General features: G+C 39.8%; 2 protein-coding genes across 3 annotated transcripts in view; one reads left to right on the top strand and one right to left on the bottom strand.

Moving 5' to 3' along the window:
• The window catches only part of Bora (BORA aurora kinase A activator), a 27,983-nt gene extending 25,642 nt beyond the window's left edge, over positions 1-2,341 (bottom strand). The window contains exons 1-2 of one of the 2 annotated variants that reach the window (XM_070002864.1): positions 2,212-2,341; positions 672-839 (exon numbers count right to left, since the gene is read on the bottom strand). In XM_070002864.1, coding sequence (XP_069858965.1) covers positions 672-824 — 153 coding nt within the window. In that variant the 5' untranslated portion in view covers positions 825-839; positions 2,212-2,341. Of the gene's footprint in view, positions 1-671; positions 840-1,687; positions 1,982-2,211 lie in introns of those variants that run through there. The other variant, XM_070002863.1, reaches the window with a different exon arrangement.
• On the top strand, positions 2,026-16,745 carry Mzt1 (mitotic spindle organizing protein 1). Its single transcript, XM_070002866.1, has 3 exons — positions 2,026-2,181; positions 11,147-11,292; positions 16,289-16,745. Exons 1-3 carry the CDS (start codon positions 2,106-2,108, stop codon positions 16,310-16,312), a joined length of 246 nt encoding a protein of 81 aa, XP_069858967.1. The 5' UTR covers positions 2,026-2,105; the 3' UTR covers positions 16,313-16,745.
• Positions 16,746-17,079: the final 334 nt, after the last annotated feature.

The raw sequence follows: 17,079 nt of genomic DNA on the forward strand, positions 1-17,079 counted from the left end.
CATGACAAATCACATAAAATTCAAATTTCAGTGTCCAAAATGTTTTATTTGAACATAGACACACTGTTTTCATGTTGTGAAGCCATGGCTGTTGTTTCAATACAGAGACGTTTAGTACTTTAACTGCGACCCCGATGACATGTAATACCTAAGTATTTCCTGTCTGGTTCCTAACTTAAAGACTACATAATTAGAGTAAACAGCCTGAAACATAATATCTAGCTACACATGAAATATAAAAATCTAGAAAAATAAAATTTAAAAAGCCAGATACTAGTAAATTCTGGTATGCTACTGCACAGCAGCCTAACTACAGATAATAATAAATGTTGCATTTTAAAAAGCTAGGATTTTGAATATTTCAACATAAATTATAAATATTGAAGAGATAAGGGCTGTCACAAATATGTACCATTCTTATGTTTTTACATAACAATTCAAATTGAAAAAAATTAAAAAGCAGATGCTAACATTTTTTTCTAACTAACTTCTTACTGTCCCAAATCACTAGGCTGCAATAAACACAACTTAAAATGACACATTACATTTATATGTTCCACGATGCATTGCATTTATATGTTCCCTCTTCCCGTTAAAATATTTAACATTTAAAATTATTTGTAAGTAGTCTGCCTAAAATTCGTTGTAAACATAAGGACATAATAACTTACTGGTAATTTTGTGGATTTAAAAACAGAAGGACTGGCAAGAGTTTGTTCATGCAGATTAGAATAATCACTAGGACTTTCAAAAGGATTTAAAACGGGGATTCTTCCTGGAGTTTCTGGTGTTATTTGCATTTTTAATTCTTTGACATCTCCCATAGCACAGAAAGCAAACTAAAATAAATAAGAAATTTGCATATTAAAATGACAAAGTATCATAGACATTAATGTTGATAAATGAAGATATATTTAATAGATAATTTCACCAAAAGAATTAATTGAAAATCTAACCCTCCGGGTTATTTTATAGTTTACCAAAAAAAAAAAAAAGATCACATTTTTCTCAAGTGATCCTCGAAAGAACCTTGAAAGCTAGGCAGGAAAGCTACTACTATTAGCACTTTTGTTTGGCAGAAGAGTTAACAAACTCAGAGAAGTGTCTTATAACAAATAAGAGTCAACAGAATTTAAATGAGTTCAGGACTACCTTTGAGGTACCGATTAAATAGTACAGTGGGCACAAGCAGCTTTCCAACCCTATGATTCCTACTGGTAGTTTTATAAACTCATTATCTCAAGACTCTGATCATCTTTCCGAGAAGTTAGTAATTCTCTCACCGAATTAAAGTTATTTAACAATTCTTCGCAGCAAGCAAATAAGAGACGCAGAAGTTTGTGCCCTCGCTAGAGAAGTATGAGTGACAGTATAAAGAATTAACTGCCCTTTGCCTCTTGGGTCAAGCATTGCCCATCCGTAGGAAGCTAGACTGCATTACTTCCCTTCAAAGGGGGCTACAACTAGAGAAGAAAATCTACTTTTGAGAAGCCGAAGTACATCTGGCTCCCTTGTCTGACGAGCAGAGAGGTCACCCCCAAAGCTACTAGGCGCCCCTGTTCTTGCAAAGTTACTCCCCTCGCTGTTCTCATTCATCCCGTGGTGAGCAGGTAAAGCAAGTCCTGAGCTAGGAAACGTGAGCTTTCCAACTCGAGAAAGAATAGCTCAAGAATCGTAACGAACGTACCGATAAGTGTGTACAAAAAAGGAGCCCCCCAATATCGGCTCCAGGGATCACAGGAGGGGGCCGGGGACGGCACACACGACAGACAGGCAGCCACAGACTCTTTAACTCCCCGCTTCCGCGCTACCTTCGACCAACCAGGCCGCGGGGCGACTGGCCAATCACCGCTCGCCGCCGTCCTCGAACCGACCAATCAAAATCGACGCGGCGGGGTGAATTCGAACGCCAACTCCTCACTCTACGTTCCGCGCAGTGCAGCGAGGCTCGAAATTCAAATCAACGCAGCCTCACGCCGGCGACGGGCACGAGGGGGCGGAGCCTGGCGGGCGTGAGCGGGGACGCGCCGAGCGGTTGCCCGGGAGAAGAGGAAGACGCTCCAGTTCCGGGTCAGGCGCTGCTCCCGCCTTCCACGGCCTCCGCCATGGCTAGCGGCAGCGGTGCCGGGGCGGCGGCGGCGGCGGCGGCGAACCTGAATGCAGTGAGGGAGACCATGGACGGTGAGTGGTCGCGGCGTCCCCCCATTTTACCTTGGCCAGGCACCCCTCCAGGACGGGTGTGCCTCGGAGGGAGGTGCGCTCTTCTGCTCGCGTCCCACGCCATCTCCGAAGGTCTTGGAGCGGAGACCCGCCAGCACCGCCACGCCGACGGTCGCATCCCTTGAGGCGCTGGGGTCCCTACGTCTACGGGCTGCTGCCGTTCCCCCTCCCCCGTCCCCATCCCCATCCCGTGAGCGCGCTCCCGCGTTTCGCGCCAGATCTCGCGGGACCCGCCCCTCTCTTCCCGCGCCGCCGCGTTCCCGCGCGCGCGCGCCGCCGCGGAGCGCTTCGGGGGAGGGGGGCGGGGATGGCCAGGCCCGTGCACGCGCGGATACTGAGGAGCCGCCTGCCCGCGCCCGGGTGCAGTTTTAAGTATCTAGCAGAGGAACAAGTCGCCCTGGCATCCTCTCCCCCCTAGTTTTGTTTTGGAGTGGGTGGAGGTGGTGGAGGTGGAGGTGGAGGTGGAGGAGGTGTAGATGTAGACCTTGTCACTCTGCCTCTTGAATGGATCACTTAACCTCTGTCGAGATTTTTTTTCCTTCTGTGAAATAAAACCATGCCTCTCAGAGTTGCTGTGAATATTTAAGACATCCAGATATATCAAAAGTATATCAGGGGCTGGGAAGGTGGCTCAGTGGTAGAGCGCTTGCCTTGCATGCCTGAGGCCCTGGGTTCGATTCCCAAGCACCACATAAGCAAAAAGAAAAAAGCCGGAAGTGGTGCTGTGGCTCAAGTGGTAGAGCGCTAGCCTTGAGCTGAAGAGCTGAGGGACAGCGCCCAGGCCCAGAGTTCAGGCTTATGACGGGACCTCCTCCTACCCCCCCCCCACCCAAAAAAAAGTATATCAAAAGTAATCAGGTTTAAGATTTTTTTGGGAGAAGGGGGTGGGGATTCGTTGTGGGACTTGAACTCAGGGCCTGGGCTCTGCCCCTGAGTTCTTTGCCTTCCGGTTTCCAGGTGGTTAATTGTAGCTAAGAGTCTCCTGGGGACTTCTTAGCCGGGCTGCCTTGGAACCATGATCCTCAGATCTCAGTTTCTTGAGTAGCTAGAATTACTGGCTTCAGCCACTGGCGCCCAGCTTTTGAATTTTTTTTTCTCCCTTATGACATTTAGTTGTCATGTCATCTGTCTTTGTTTTACTTATCTCCATCTATATGGGGGGGGATGATAGTCATTGCAGTCCTTCTTGTGGTTTCCAGGGGTTACCTCACCAGGCTTTACCTCTGTTAAAAAGATAACTCTCCAAATAAAATAAAATAAGATACCTTCCACTAGGAGGGTGAGCCTTCCAACCTGTGTCTCCTTTCAATGAAGACTCCCATTTTATATAGCCCCTTCATCGAGGAGCTTCTGGATTTTTCTTCACTAGCTGTTGCTTTCCTTTTTCAAAGAATCACTTCTCTTATTTGCCATCATTCCTGTGTGTGTGTGTGTGTGTGTGTGTGTGCCTGCTCACATGTGCACACGCGTGTGTGCCAATCCTGTGGCTCGATCTCAGGCCTTGAGCACTGACCCTGAGTGTGTGTGTGTGTGTGTGTGTGCCTGCTCACATGTGCACACGTGCGTGTGCCAATCCTGTGGCTCGATCTCAGGCCTTGAGCACTGACCCTGAGCTGCTTTCACTCAAAGCTAGCACCCTACCACTTGATCCACAGCTCCACTTTTTCTGTTTACTAAGGAATGGAATCCAGGGCTTTATGCATGCTAGGCAAGCACTCTACCACTAAGCCACATTCGAAGCCCTGCCATTATTCATTTTGACCTAAGCAGTATCCACTTAGCTAGTTTTCCTTATTCAACCTATTTCTTTAATCTTCTTAATGTTTCACAGCTTACTAGTTTTATTTTGCAGAATAAATTTTCTGAAGTATGTAAGGAATTTGTATGTATATAACATTGTATCTTTCCTTAGAAACCAGTGTTTTGTTTCTGTTTTTGTTTTTAACAGAATGGGGCCTCACTTTCAACCAATTTCTTTTGTAACCTCTATTTAGAGTACTAGTTAACATACTTCAGGTTTCCAGTAAGATTCTGTTTGAGTGGAAGATTGCTATTTTATGTCTGGTGGACCTATTGAGGTATAGATGAGAGTTAAGAGTTTGAATAGGTTGGACCTATTGAGGTATAGATGAGAGTTAAGAGTTTGAATAGGTTGGATCATCAAGATTTTTTCTGAGAGAATTTGGTGTGAGAGGAAGATGAAGAAAAACATTTTTTTTAAAGAAAAAGGGTATATCTATAGGGTTTCAATATATTAGAATCAGTTCATGAAAGGTGTTGAAATTTTAAAAATTTTGCGTATTTCTCCCTTAAAGAGCTAGAATATTCTCCCTCATACTCTTCCTCCTTCCCATGAATATTAGTCAGCTAACAATGATATAAGCTTTTAAAAAAAATTCAGAGAGGACAAGACAGTATGTTGAAAACGAACTTTACAAATTGGGTGGGGAGGGAAAATGGGAGGAAAACAGGGAGGGGTAGCAATGTTCAACAAGAAATGTATACACTGCCTTACGTATGTAACTGTAACCCTTCTGTACATCACTTTGATAATAACATTAAATTAAAAAAAATAAAATTTCAGAGAGGATTTCACAAAATTTCACAAGGATTATGTTTAAAAAAATGTTTCTCACATGAGAGTAAGCAAGTAGACTTTGTAATTTGTCTGCACACTTTACTCCATAAGGATTTAGCATAAGGCATATATAACACAATATCCCCTACTCTTATTTTAGGCATTCAACATTTTCTCTAATATGTCCTCTTGAAATAAGCCTTTAAGAACAGCCACCTCTGTTCCACAATGTACTTCTTTTGCTTTCCAACATTTTGAAGTGAAAATTCCTAATAATAGCTTCATAATTTTTAATTGCCTTATATTCCAAAATTCTTATGATTTAGTTCTAAATTTACTTCCTCTAATTTTAATTTTACTTTTTTTTTTTTTTTTTTTTGGCCAGTCCTGGGGCTTGAACTCAGGGCCCAGGCGCTGTCCCTGAGCTTGTTTTTCTCAAGGCTAGCATTCTACCACTTGAGCGCACAGCGCTACTTCTGGCTTTTTCTGTGCATGTGGTACTGAGGAATCGAACCCAGGGCTTCATGCATGTGAGGCAAGCACTCTACCTCTAAGCCACATTCCCAGCCTTATTTTACTTCTTGTAATTAAATTTATGACAGTTGTTCCTTACCAGAGATTTCAATGTAGTACCAGCTTATAAAATCCATTATAGAGAAAAGAAGAGCATTTAACTAGCACTATAAGGCAGAGCCAGTGAAATAGTTTAAGTACCATGAATCCAGTTGCTCACTTGAGAAGGAAATCTGGGTATTAACTCTAGTTTTTTCATCTCATTTTAAACCACCTATCTTAATATCTCCTGGGTATTCCATTCCTCAGTCTCTCACCGAAATCGCAATAATATAATGCATTCAACACGTATATACTCTACTCTTTTTTAAAATCTAGTCCATAGTCTGCCAAAGACTCTTCAAGTGCTTATCTGATTGATTTTGTTACATTCTGCTTTTTATATCTTCCAATAGTTTTCCAAGTTCTAAACTCTGTAATAGGGCTTTATAGATTGACAATTTTCACTCTTCCTGTTTTACATTCAACCATGTTCTTAATTAACATTGCCTTCACATTAACAGTGTGCATTTCCCATATGGGAAGTATGTTGTTTACTATCATTCACCCATCTCTTCCTTCTGCCCCAAGTTGATTTCTGCTCATCCTTGAAGTGTAAGGTTGTCACTTTTTCAGACAAGTGTTTCTCCAACATAGCATCCTTCTAAAGTTGATAAGGTGCCAACCCCCCCCCTTTTTTTTTTTGGTCAGTCGTGGGGCTTGAACTCTGGGCCTGGGCGCTGTCCCTGAGCCCTTCAGCTCAAGGCTAGTGCTCTACCACTTGAACCACAGCACCACTTTCAGTTTTCTCATGGTTTGTTGGAGATCAGAGTCTCAGGGACTTTCCTGCCCAGGCTGGTGTTGCAATCCTCAGATCTCAGCCTCCTGAGTAGAATTACAGGCATGAGCCACCTGAGCCCGGCTGGTAAGGCACCTTTATGATTTGCTTCAGAAGTATGTAATTCTTTTTCTTTATTGTGCTTACTTAAAACTGAAATCTCAGTCTGTTTTGTGCTATTATTGCAGAATAGACTGGGTAATTTATAAAAAAAACATACATTCATTTTTTTAGTTATGAATGCTATGTGTTTGTCAACGTCCTATTGCATCTTGTGGAAGGTGAAATGCCAAGAGCACATGTACACAAGAAAATGAGAGGAAAGGAGACCAGATTCATCCTTTTTTCAGGAGCTCACTCCTGAGGGATAACTAACTCACTCCTAAGATAATGTTAATGAGGACAAATCCCTATGTCCTAATGACCTCCCCTAATGCCTGTGTTTCAGTGTTGTTTTATTGGGGATATGAACGTTGGGGAACACAGCCAAACCATTGGAATCTGTTCTTTTATTATCTATCTTTACTCAGTTTTAATATTTGAGGACTTGGACCATATTTTTTTTCACAGTTATCTTTCCAGCACTAGCATAAATAGGCATAGAATGTATGTGTGTAAGTGTGTATATACCAATTGGAAAGTAGGCTCAAAGTGCTGGGAATGGGGTTTAGAATTAGAGTACTTGCCTAGCATTCATGAAGCCCTGGGTTAGATTCCTCAGTACCACATAAACAGAAAAAGCTGGAAGTGGCACTGTGCCTCAAGTAGTAGAGTGCTAGCCTTGAGCAAAAGAAGCTCAGGGACAGTACCCAGGCCCTGAGTTCAAGCTCCAGGACTGGTAGAAAAACAAAACAAAAAACAAAAGGCAACAGCAACCAGGAAACAATAAAAAACACATCTCATGGTCTATATATTAAGCCCTACCTGTTCAGTTAGACAGTAGCTGAGTGGAGTCACTTCATTCTCCTCACTCAAATATCTGCTAGTTTAGGCTGGCTGTCAGGTAGGCCCTCCACAAGCACTGTCTATACATGATTTCCTGGTCCTTCGTTACTGGATTTCAAGAAGAGTATCAAAAGAAAGCCACATTGTCTTTTTAAATTTTATCTTGGAAGTGAATATAGTTCATCATGGCCCCTAAGCTTATCTGTCCTTCTGTAAACCAAGAGTGCCAGGCCATGAATGTAATATCCTTCCCCTGACCGTTTCTCAGGGTGTTTACAGAGAAGTAGGGTAGCATCTTCCCTTAGTTAAAACGTGGGCTTGCTTTCTGTATAAGTAAAGATGTTCTAGATCATTGTTCTTTAGCTAGTTAGGAAATCTGTTAATATAACTGAAGAAAAGCTATTAATAAGACTCAACAGTTTTCCTGATTTCAAAAACAGTCTTAGCAAGAAAATGGTATATTGACAAAATGAAAGATACCTATATGAAGCCAACATGTTTAATGCTATGTTTAAGCACATTCCAAATAAATTCGGAAACATCTGCTTTTCACTCTTTTCTTTAAAATGTCTATTTAAGGAATTCGGTGCATAGCATGACATAAGAAAATCTGTTATTGAAAAGGAAATGAAACTGTTACTTGTAGATGAAAAGCTAGAGAGAATCAATTGAAACATCATTAAAAGCTTCAGTCAGATTTGTTACAGTGCTGGCAATAAGCTAAAAATATGTAAAACCTCAAGATAGCAATGATAACCATTTAGAACAGATGAAGTAGAATCATATATGAAAATAAAAGTTAAAGTGAATTTTTATTATGGTCAGTTGAACACTTGGTACAAATTTATACTCAAAGCATATAACATGATAGGAAATAATACACAATATAATTATTGGCATAGCTACGTTCAAAAAAAAGAAAAGGAAGTTTTCATTGATTAGAAAGAGCAAGATATCCTCAAAAGAAAGCAGATGGGAACCACAGCAGGGAATTAGGAATAGAACTTGACGAAGCATTCTGCCCTGCGTGAATGAACCTGGGGTCAGCAGTGTGCCATCTGCCACTGCCAGAGATGGAGAAGCACCATTCATGTGTTTAGTAGTATAGGCCAACATACTACAGAGGGCTGAGGGCTGAACCAGAGGGCTGAGGCCAGATTGAGACTTAGCTTGCTAAGAACATGTCAACAGTCTAGGACATCGGAGAAAAATTTTCTGTTCAAGATCAGTTTTCGGTGAAGAATCACACCTTCGAGAGAAGAAAGGCAAACAGCTAACCTGGAACCTGAAAAAGAGAAAGAATAATAGGTAGCCCTTTTTTTTTTTTGCTGCTGTTCCTGAGACTTGAACTTAGGACCTGGGCACTGTCCCTGAGTTTTGTTGCTCAAAGCTAGTGTTCTATTACTTGAGCCATAGCTTCACTTCTGGCTTTTTTTTTTTGCCGTGGGGCCTGAACTCTGACCTGGGCACTGTCCCTCAGCTCTTCAGCTCAAGGCTAGCGCTCTACCAGTTGAGCACAGCACCACTTCTGGCTTTTTCTGCTTATGTGTTATGTGGTGCTAAGGAATCGAACCCAGGGCTTCTTGCATGCAAGGCAAGCACTCTACCACTGAGCCACCTTCCCAGCCCATTCTGGCTTTTTTTCTTTTGGAGGTGGTGGTGGTGGTAATGGTAGTAATGGTAGTGGTGGTAGTAGTAGTAGTAGTAGAAGAAGTTGTTGTTTATCAGAGATAAGAGTTTCATGGACTTAACTGCCTGGCCTGGCTTTGAGCCTTGATCCTCAGATTTCAGCTTCCTGAGTAGCTAGGATTATAGGCGTGAGCCACTAATACCAGGCTTAGGCAGCCTTTTTATTGAGTTGTCTCTATATCAAGCACCATCCTCAATATATCCATTCACATGTTCTTGTGAAACAAGAACAAGTGATTATGGGGATAGAAATTGAAGTCTTAAAACACAGTTACTGAAATAAATTCTTCAGGTTACAGGGATAACAGACTGGCTACTGTAGCAAAGCAAGTATTAGTAAATTATACTGAAGAATTGAAAATGAGAATGACTACTTTCCAGCCAGGATGGAGCAATGGTAACTGGGTTTACACATTTTGAGGGGAGGGAGTGTATGAAACATACAGAACAAAGGTTTTCAAGACACCTGGTATTGGGCATCAAACTGTAATCCCCGAGGAACGGAAATACATGAAGTGAACTCTTCATTGCCTTAGATCATTGCTTTCAGTGATTCTAGGCCTCAGTGCAGCCAGGACAAACCAGATAGAGTTTGAGAGACCAAGATCACTGCACAGAATACCTAAGAGAGAACTTCCCTGGGAATTCTGAAGATATGTAGAAGAATCTCTCTTGGATGTTCAGAGCATTGATTAGTACACAAGTGTGAAAAATACCCAGAAAGCTAAGGAAACAATTATCCAGAAGGTAAGAGAACAGTACATGCTCACATAGTACTGAGGATAGTGCATTGCACCAGGCCAGAATAGAAAACCTAATTGATAAGAAATTAGATAGGAGTACTTGGAAGTACAGCAGTTGGGGTGCTGATTTCTAGATCCTAAGCTGTGCTAATTCCTTGATGTTGTGTAGGAATATATGAATTAAAAACAAAAGTAATATGTATATGCTTTTAGATATTATAACTGTCTTGAAAAGAAGTTTACAAGATTATATTTAGAAGGGCAAAAATAACACCCAACAAAGTACATTTTATGTCTGGCTTATTATAACCGAAGGTTATCAGATGTGCAGAGCAGGACAAAATATGGCCCATGATGAGGAAAAAAAATCATCCAGTTATGACATAAAAATGACGTTAGAATTAGATAAGAGCAATAAAACTGCCCTCCGTATGTTCAAAAAGAACAGAAACATGGAAGGCATTTCAACAAACCATGCTCACAGAGATGAAGATAAATGTCTAACATGAGAAGAGGAAAGTGGCATGAATATCATGGATGGCATAAAATTTCAGGACTTAAGTACAGGGTGACTAAATATTGTTAACATCTGTTCTTCCCAAAATAATATGAACTTCTTCATACAACTCCAGTAGAAATACAGATGAAATTTGTTTTGAGATGGATTAAACTTGTAAGCTCACTCAGAATAAAAGTGCTTAGATACATGAAATGTAACAGAGGAATTTATATATATATAAAGTTAGTAATTAAAAATGTTTGCTCTGGTACAAAATATGGTACAGGTCTGTATGATATTTTATTGTGATAAATGTGATATCTTAAAAATTGAGTAAAGGATAGCTTGTTTATGGGAGGTCATGTATAGGAGTTGAGGAAATAAACTTTCAGGTGAAGAAAGACAATACTAGTGAATGTAGTTCTGAGAAAAAGCCACCATTACAACAGAATCACTGTGTTTATGTCCTGTAATAGAAGAGATTCCTGGAAAATCAGTTTGCTAGCGTAGTTGTCTTTGTTAATATTTTCTCTCATCAAAGTAAATCCTTTTAAGAACAACATTAAAATGTATAATTTAAGAATGAAGTTTCATTTTTATTATTAAACACATATGATTAAGTTGTTGTAAAACTTTCCAAACACGCAAAACTTTAAAAGTATGTATTACTCACTAAGCAGTTCTGGAAACTTATCCTAATAAAATAAAAGTATCTGTGTAATTTTAATAGGGGAAACATAAGAGCAACCATTATTCTTAAAATAGAGTAGGGAACCATGGTGTTTCTGTAAGAAGATGTTTTATGCAGCTAATTAAGTGCTATTATTAAATATTAAATAGCACTATTATTAAAATTAGGAAGTATTTAGAGTAATATGGACAGTATAAAAGGCAGCTATGTGAAGAGAGATTAAGTTTCTAAAACTAAGGGCAAGCAAGGCAACATTGTGTGCTGCTTTCTAAATCCTGAGATACGCAAAGTCCTTGATGTTGAGTCGGCATATAGGAGTTAAAAACAAATGGACGGTGTGCATATTTCAATACTGTAAGATTTTTAAAAGTTCTTCATATCTTTTTTTCAGTTCTTCTTGAGATTTCAAGAATTTTGAATACTGGTTTAGATATGGAAACCCTGTCTATTTGTGTACGGCTTTGTGAACAAGGAATTAACCCAGAAGCCTTATCATCTGTTATTAAGGAGCTTCGCAAGGCCTCTGAAGCACTCAAGGTTAGAGATTCATGAATTAGTTCATTCAAAATAAAGATACTTGTGTTTAGAAAATGATTAATGATGAAGTTTTGTGAAAGATTAGCTTAACAAGATTAAGCTAACTGGCATTGGAATTCTGAAGACCAGGACTTTGTGGCATGTGATTAAATCACAAAAGTGACCACCATGGACCATATTATCTTTTGCCAGAAGTCTGACTAGTTTTAGAATTTTCTGTTAGGTGAATAGAGTTGCACCTGTCCCCTAAAAGATGTGTTCAAGCTCCAACCACTGGTTATTGATGAATTTGATCATATTTGAGCATAATATCTGTGCATATGTAATTAAATTGAAGTCACATGAGTGGTTCAGAGACCAGGACTGTTGTTGCTTCAAGCCCAAAGTGCTGCCTTTTTCCAACTCAGACTGATGATGGAAAATTGGTCTCCTGTTCCCAATGCCAATTCACAAATAAGAGCAAGGTTTTGTTTAAAAAAAAAAAAAATCTGTGCGCCAGTGGCTTACGCCTGTAATCTTAGCTACTCAGGAGGCTGAGATCTGAGGATTGCGGTTCAGAGCCAGCCCGGGCAGGAAAGTCTGTGAGACTCTTATCTCCAAATAACCATTAGAAAACCGAATGTGGTGCTGTGGCTTAAGTGGTAGAGTGCTAGCCTTGAGCTGAAGAGTGAAGGGACAATGCCCAAGCCTAGAGTTCAAGCTCCATAACTGACAAAAAGAAAAAAAAAGTAAAGGCTTATTAATTTTGCTGGCAAAATGGAGACCATATACACCTTTATTTCAAGAATAGTCCTCCTGTCTGGGAGAAGGGTGGGCTGTTTGTATTGGTTTAAATATACAGAGGGATTTCAAGTCAGCATGTAGTTTATGTGTACGGTACATCTTGATCAGTGAAGGTCTTTGTATTTTTTTAGAAATGCCCAGAAGTATGGGCTTCTGATTGTATGTGCTGAGGCATGATTTCAGACCATGTAGGGGCCTTGGGTCTGCTCATCTCCTGTGTACTGATGTTAATGCAGAATTGTATACCTGACTGTCCTGAATGTCCCCTAACTCCTGTGCTTAGTATGATGAGGAGAGGAATGTGATGATCTTGCCTTCAGTTGTGTAAGCTAAACTTGATTTCCCTAACATGGGAAGAAGGAAAGAAGACAAACAGAAAGAAAAGAGAAAAATGTCATTTTAAAAATTGTATAACTTTGATGGGTGCTGGTGGCTCACACTTGTTGTAGTCCTAGCTACTCAGGAGGCTGAGATCTGAAGATCACAGTTCAAACCAGCCTGGGCAGAGAAGTCTGTGAGACTTATCTCTAGTTAACTACCAGAAAACTGGAAGTAGCGCAGTGTCTTGAAGTGATAGAGCACTGGCTTTGAGCAAAATTGCTCAAGGACAGTGCCCAGGCCCTGAGTTCAAGACCCACCACTTACCAAAAGAAAAAAAAAAAAAAACACCACAATAAAAGAATAACTTGGCATTAGAGAATGGCTCAGACATAGACCCGTAGAGTTTGAGGTCCAATTTTATGCCAAAAAGAAAGGAGGTGAGGAGAGAGGAGGGAAGTGATAGGAAAGGGAGGACAGGGAAAAGATGGAATAACTGAAAGCAGGCTGGTCAGCAAAGTGAATTAGTTTTTGAGCTGAAACTATAGTTATGAGCATATTTAGGTATTGGTACCTGTTAAACTTTTCCCACTGTAAATGTTTTCCCTTCATCTCTATGAAAAGCAGTGATATTGTAGTTGTCCAGCTGCTTCCTGCTGAAATTGAGGGATGTTAGGAAACTTTTCTGATGGAAACCATGTGCCTGTTTGGTTGGCCATCCCTTTTTGTATGTATCATGTTTCAAATCCCTTGCTCATTTTTCATCATTTGCCTTTTCTAAATTCCTACTTATGGCTGCCATAGCAGGAAGAACTGGCTAGTTAACCTAACTAATATTTGCATGAGACCTTTTCCTTGTGCTAAACCCTACAGGTCTAGTCTCACAGGGCTGTGTATTACTACTGTTAATAGTAGTGTGCTGGTAAGAAACGGAACTGTGTGATGGCTGACTTACCCCAAGTACTTAAGTAAATAGTTGAGCTAGTTTTTTAATGAGAGTTGTCTAACTTCAGAGTTAGTGACTTAAATATTGTTTCTTCCTACAGAAATAAAGAATATGTGAGCCAGCTATTTAGGAAAGGATGGTTACTGGGGTGAAATAGTCATGGACTGTATGACCTAGGTAAATCTTTGGGTCAGTATTCTCTCATAATTCTGGTAAGAAAAATAAAAAGAAATAGCTGGTCATGGTGGATCAAGCCTGCAGTCTAGCACCTTGGGAGGTAAAGTATAGGGGGATTGTGGATAAAGGCTAATATGGGCATAAAACCAATGGCTCATCCACTGTCTGACTGTAGTGACTCAAGCCTGTTATCCTAGCTACTGTGAGAAAATAATGAGTGACTGCAATGATATGTGGCTGTCCTCTGTCCCCAACAACATGGAGAAGCACAAGCAAGTTTTGCCCAGAATTTTTCAAAGTTTTATATACACACATGTACATATATAATTTTGTGTATATATAATATATGCATACACACAAAAAGCCATTTCAGCATCTTTTTTTAGTGCAGTGATACTTTGAATTATACTGTAACTGGCATATTCTTGTGACCTAAGCCTTGTCCTTTTTATATTGTGGATATCCTTGAATGATTACTAGAACTTTAGGGTACATTTGTGATTTATTGCTCATTTTATAGGAACATTTCTAACATTAGGATATTGGCGTTGAAGAAGGAAAGATTAAATAAATCTCATGCTTCCACCCATCCTCCCAACTATTGCCCTGAGGAGAAAGAAAGAGGAGAGAACCACTAAAGGATCTGGGCTGATCCTTGCTAATTTGAAACTCCTAGCTTTAGATTTCCACAATGTTTCTGCATCACTTTTAGATAGAAAGTTCTGCAGTTTTATAATACGAATGATTCAGAATGAGACTACTTGCTTCATATCTACTAGAGACTCTCTACAGTTGATATGAAAATAGAGTTAGACAAGACAAATTGTATTTGAATTAAGATATGCTGGTGTTAAACTGAAACTATATAATTTCAAGTCTCTGAATAGGGAATACTGAGAATGAGGCTAAGAGATAAACAGTGCCTACACGGTACATAGCTAAAACTTTTTTTTATCAGAAGCTACAAGGATAGAAATTATAAATGTTTTGGAACAATAGACTTTTCCAAAATCTTTAATTCTCTTAAGTAGTAAGTTCAGAGGAAGGAAAAGCTTGTCGAGAATGGGTCTGTGAGCTGACTGTACTGTAGGAAACAAAGTCAGATATATTGTCAGCAAACAAAAAGTTTCAGCCTTATTGCAGATTGTAGTATTTAAATTTTTCCAGTATTTCAAAAGAACTCTACTTAGACCAAACTAAAAGCAATTTTTAATTAGGAAGTAAAAATATAAATATTGAAAATCTAACATTTCTAAAATTAAATCTGTTTTCTGTTTTCTTTTTTTTTTTTTTTTTTTGGGGGGGGGTCCCATCATAGGGCCTGAACTCTGGGCCTGGGCACTATCCCTCAGATCTTCAGCTCAAGGCTAGCGCTCTACCACTTTGAGCCACAGTGCCACTTCTGGCTTTTTTCTTTTTGCTTATGTGGTGCTGAGGAATCGAACCCAGGACCTCATGCATGCAAGGCAAGTGCTCTACCTCTGAGCCACCTTCCCAGCCCCAAATCTGTTGTTTTCATAGTGGCATTAATTAATAATTTGGGAAGGCTAAAAATAGAAATACACATAGTAAAGCTGGGCACAGGTGGCTCATGCCAGCTGCTCAGGAGGCTGAGATCTAAGGGTCATGGTTCAAAGCCAGCCCAAGCAGGAAAGTCCACGAGACTCTTATCTCCACCACCAGAAGTGGCACTGTTGGTGGGACAAAGGGTGAACTAATTCAGCAATGATATGTTATACAACTTGGGAGGGAATGGGGAGAGAGGGAGAACTAAGAGAAAATGGAGGGGGTCATACTGTTCAAGAAGAAATGTCCTAAAAAAAAAAATGAAATATACTCATTACCTGACATGTAACTGTAACTCCTCTGTACTTGACCTTTACAATTAAAAAAAGTGGTAGAGCACTAGCCTTGACCAAAAAGAGCTCAGTGAACAGCACTCAGTCATGGAGTTCAAGCTTCATGGCTGACAAAGAAAAAGAAATATACTCAGCAGCATTCATTGATGAATGATATAATGCCTGGGAGTTTCCTTTTACTGTAATCCAGGAGAGTATAATAGTCAGGAGTTAGGTGAACAAGATTAGGCAGAAGTTCTCATTTGCTCTTGTTCTCCCCATCTCATAGCATGGGAGGTTTTCTTAATTCTTAATTTCCTTCTATACTATAATAAAACATAGGAAACTGCTGGGTATCTGTGGCTCACGCCTGTAATCCTCCTAATCCAGAGGCTGAGATCTAAGGATCGGAGTTTTAAGCCAGACTGGGCAGGAAAGTCCTTGAGACTTTTATCTCCAGTTAACCACCAGAATACCAAAAGTTGCCCCCTGGCTAAATTGGTAGAGTGTTCACTTGAAACTGAAGAGCTCAGGGACAGCACCAGGCCCAGAATTCAAGCCCTATGATGGACAGTGCATTGGGGGGGGGGGGGGGGGAACGACAAAAAAACAACTAACCAATGAAGACTGAGAAGGAGGTCTATTGTATGTTAATCCTTCAAGTAATAGTATCTTTCTACATGTACTCTTAAGTATTATTTCATGTGCCATCAATGTTTTCTACACTGAACTTGGTGTTAGGTTCAATAGGTATATTTGATATACCACAAAAAAGTGAAGGTTATTTATGATCCTGATAAAAATGGCTGTTACATGGGAGAACAGTTGTTTGTTAAATACAGTATAGTATTCACAGATATACTGCCATGGTATCCTTTTTTCCACAGTATTTTAAATTAAAAAAAAAACAATGATTTTTTTCTTTTTGTTGTAGGCTACTGAAAATATGACAAGCTGATTTTCTGGAGTAATTCTGATGAGATTTCAGCTCTTCAAAAGAATTTGAAGATTACAGTGTCATCAAGAATGTCCAGTTAGATTACTACATGAAGCCGTGTAGCATTTTTTTTTCCTTTTTAAAAGAATTATAGAAACATAGCTTTATAAGTCAGGGGAAAGTTGCTTACATGATGAACTATCATATGTGTTCATATCACATCTTATGGGCTCATTTTAATAGTCTCTGCTTTGGCATTGCTGTGTTCATATTTATGTATTCCTTATTTATAGCTCTGATAGCTTTAATTTTCTAAGCAATCTGTCTATCAGATGTGCACATCTGCTGTGCCTGGTTGAAGTATAGTGGAACCCATCACCAGTAATGTATAGTAGTTATGACTTGTTGACATTTCCATTATAAACTTTAATTTTGAATTGTTTATGCATAATAACTGGGTTTATGTTTTGTCAAGCTGAAAGTTGACATGATTTCAGCCACCTCTTGTGAGTTTTGATTTAGACTTCTTATGTGTTCTAGTCTTGTTTTTTTGTTTTGTCTTTTTTTTTTTTTGAAGGATGGAATATTGGAGTCTTTATTACAACACTAGCTGTCTGCAGGCTGCCCATTGTAACAAAGGCCTATAGCCCCCAAATACACATAACACAGGAAACAGGCCAGAGAGGAGAGAAAGAACAAAAACAATACCAACAATACTCTCTGATAGAGAGCTGAATTGGGACACCATTATGATAGGAGATGAGCCAAGAAGCAGGACATAGGACAAG

Source organism: Dipodomys merriami, unplaced genomic scaffold, assembly GCF_024711535.1.
Source record: "Dipodomys merriami isolate MVZ:Mamm:240054 unplaced genomic scaffold, mDipMer1.0.p SCAF_6, whole genome shotgun sequence".
Lineage (NCBI taxonomy): Eukaryota > Metazoa > Chordata > Mammalia > Rodentia > Heteromyidae > Dipodomys > Dipodomys merriami.

Excerpts from the sequence above, each read along its gene's own strand:
- Mzt1 (XM_070002866.1), top strand. The coding sequence starts at position 2,106 with ATGGCTAGCGGCAGCGGTGCCGGGGCGGCGGCGGCGGCGGCGGCGAAC. Across the intron at positions 2,182-11,146 it reads AGTGAGGGAGACCATGGACG|TTCTTCTTGAGATTTCAAGA; the intron begins GTGAGTGGTCGC and ends TCTTTTTTTCAG. Across the intron at positions 11,293-16,288 it reads AGGCCTCTGAAGCACTCAAG|GCTACTGAAAATATGACAAG; the intron begins GTTAGAGATTCA and ends TTTTTGTTGTAG.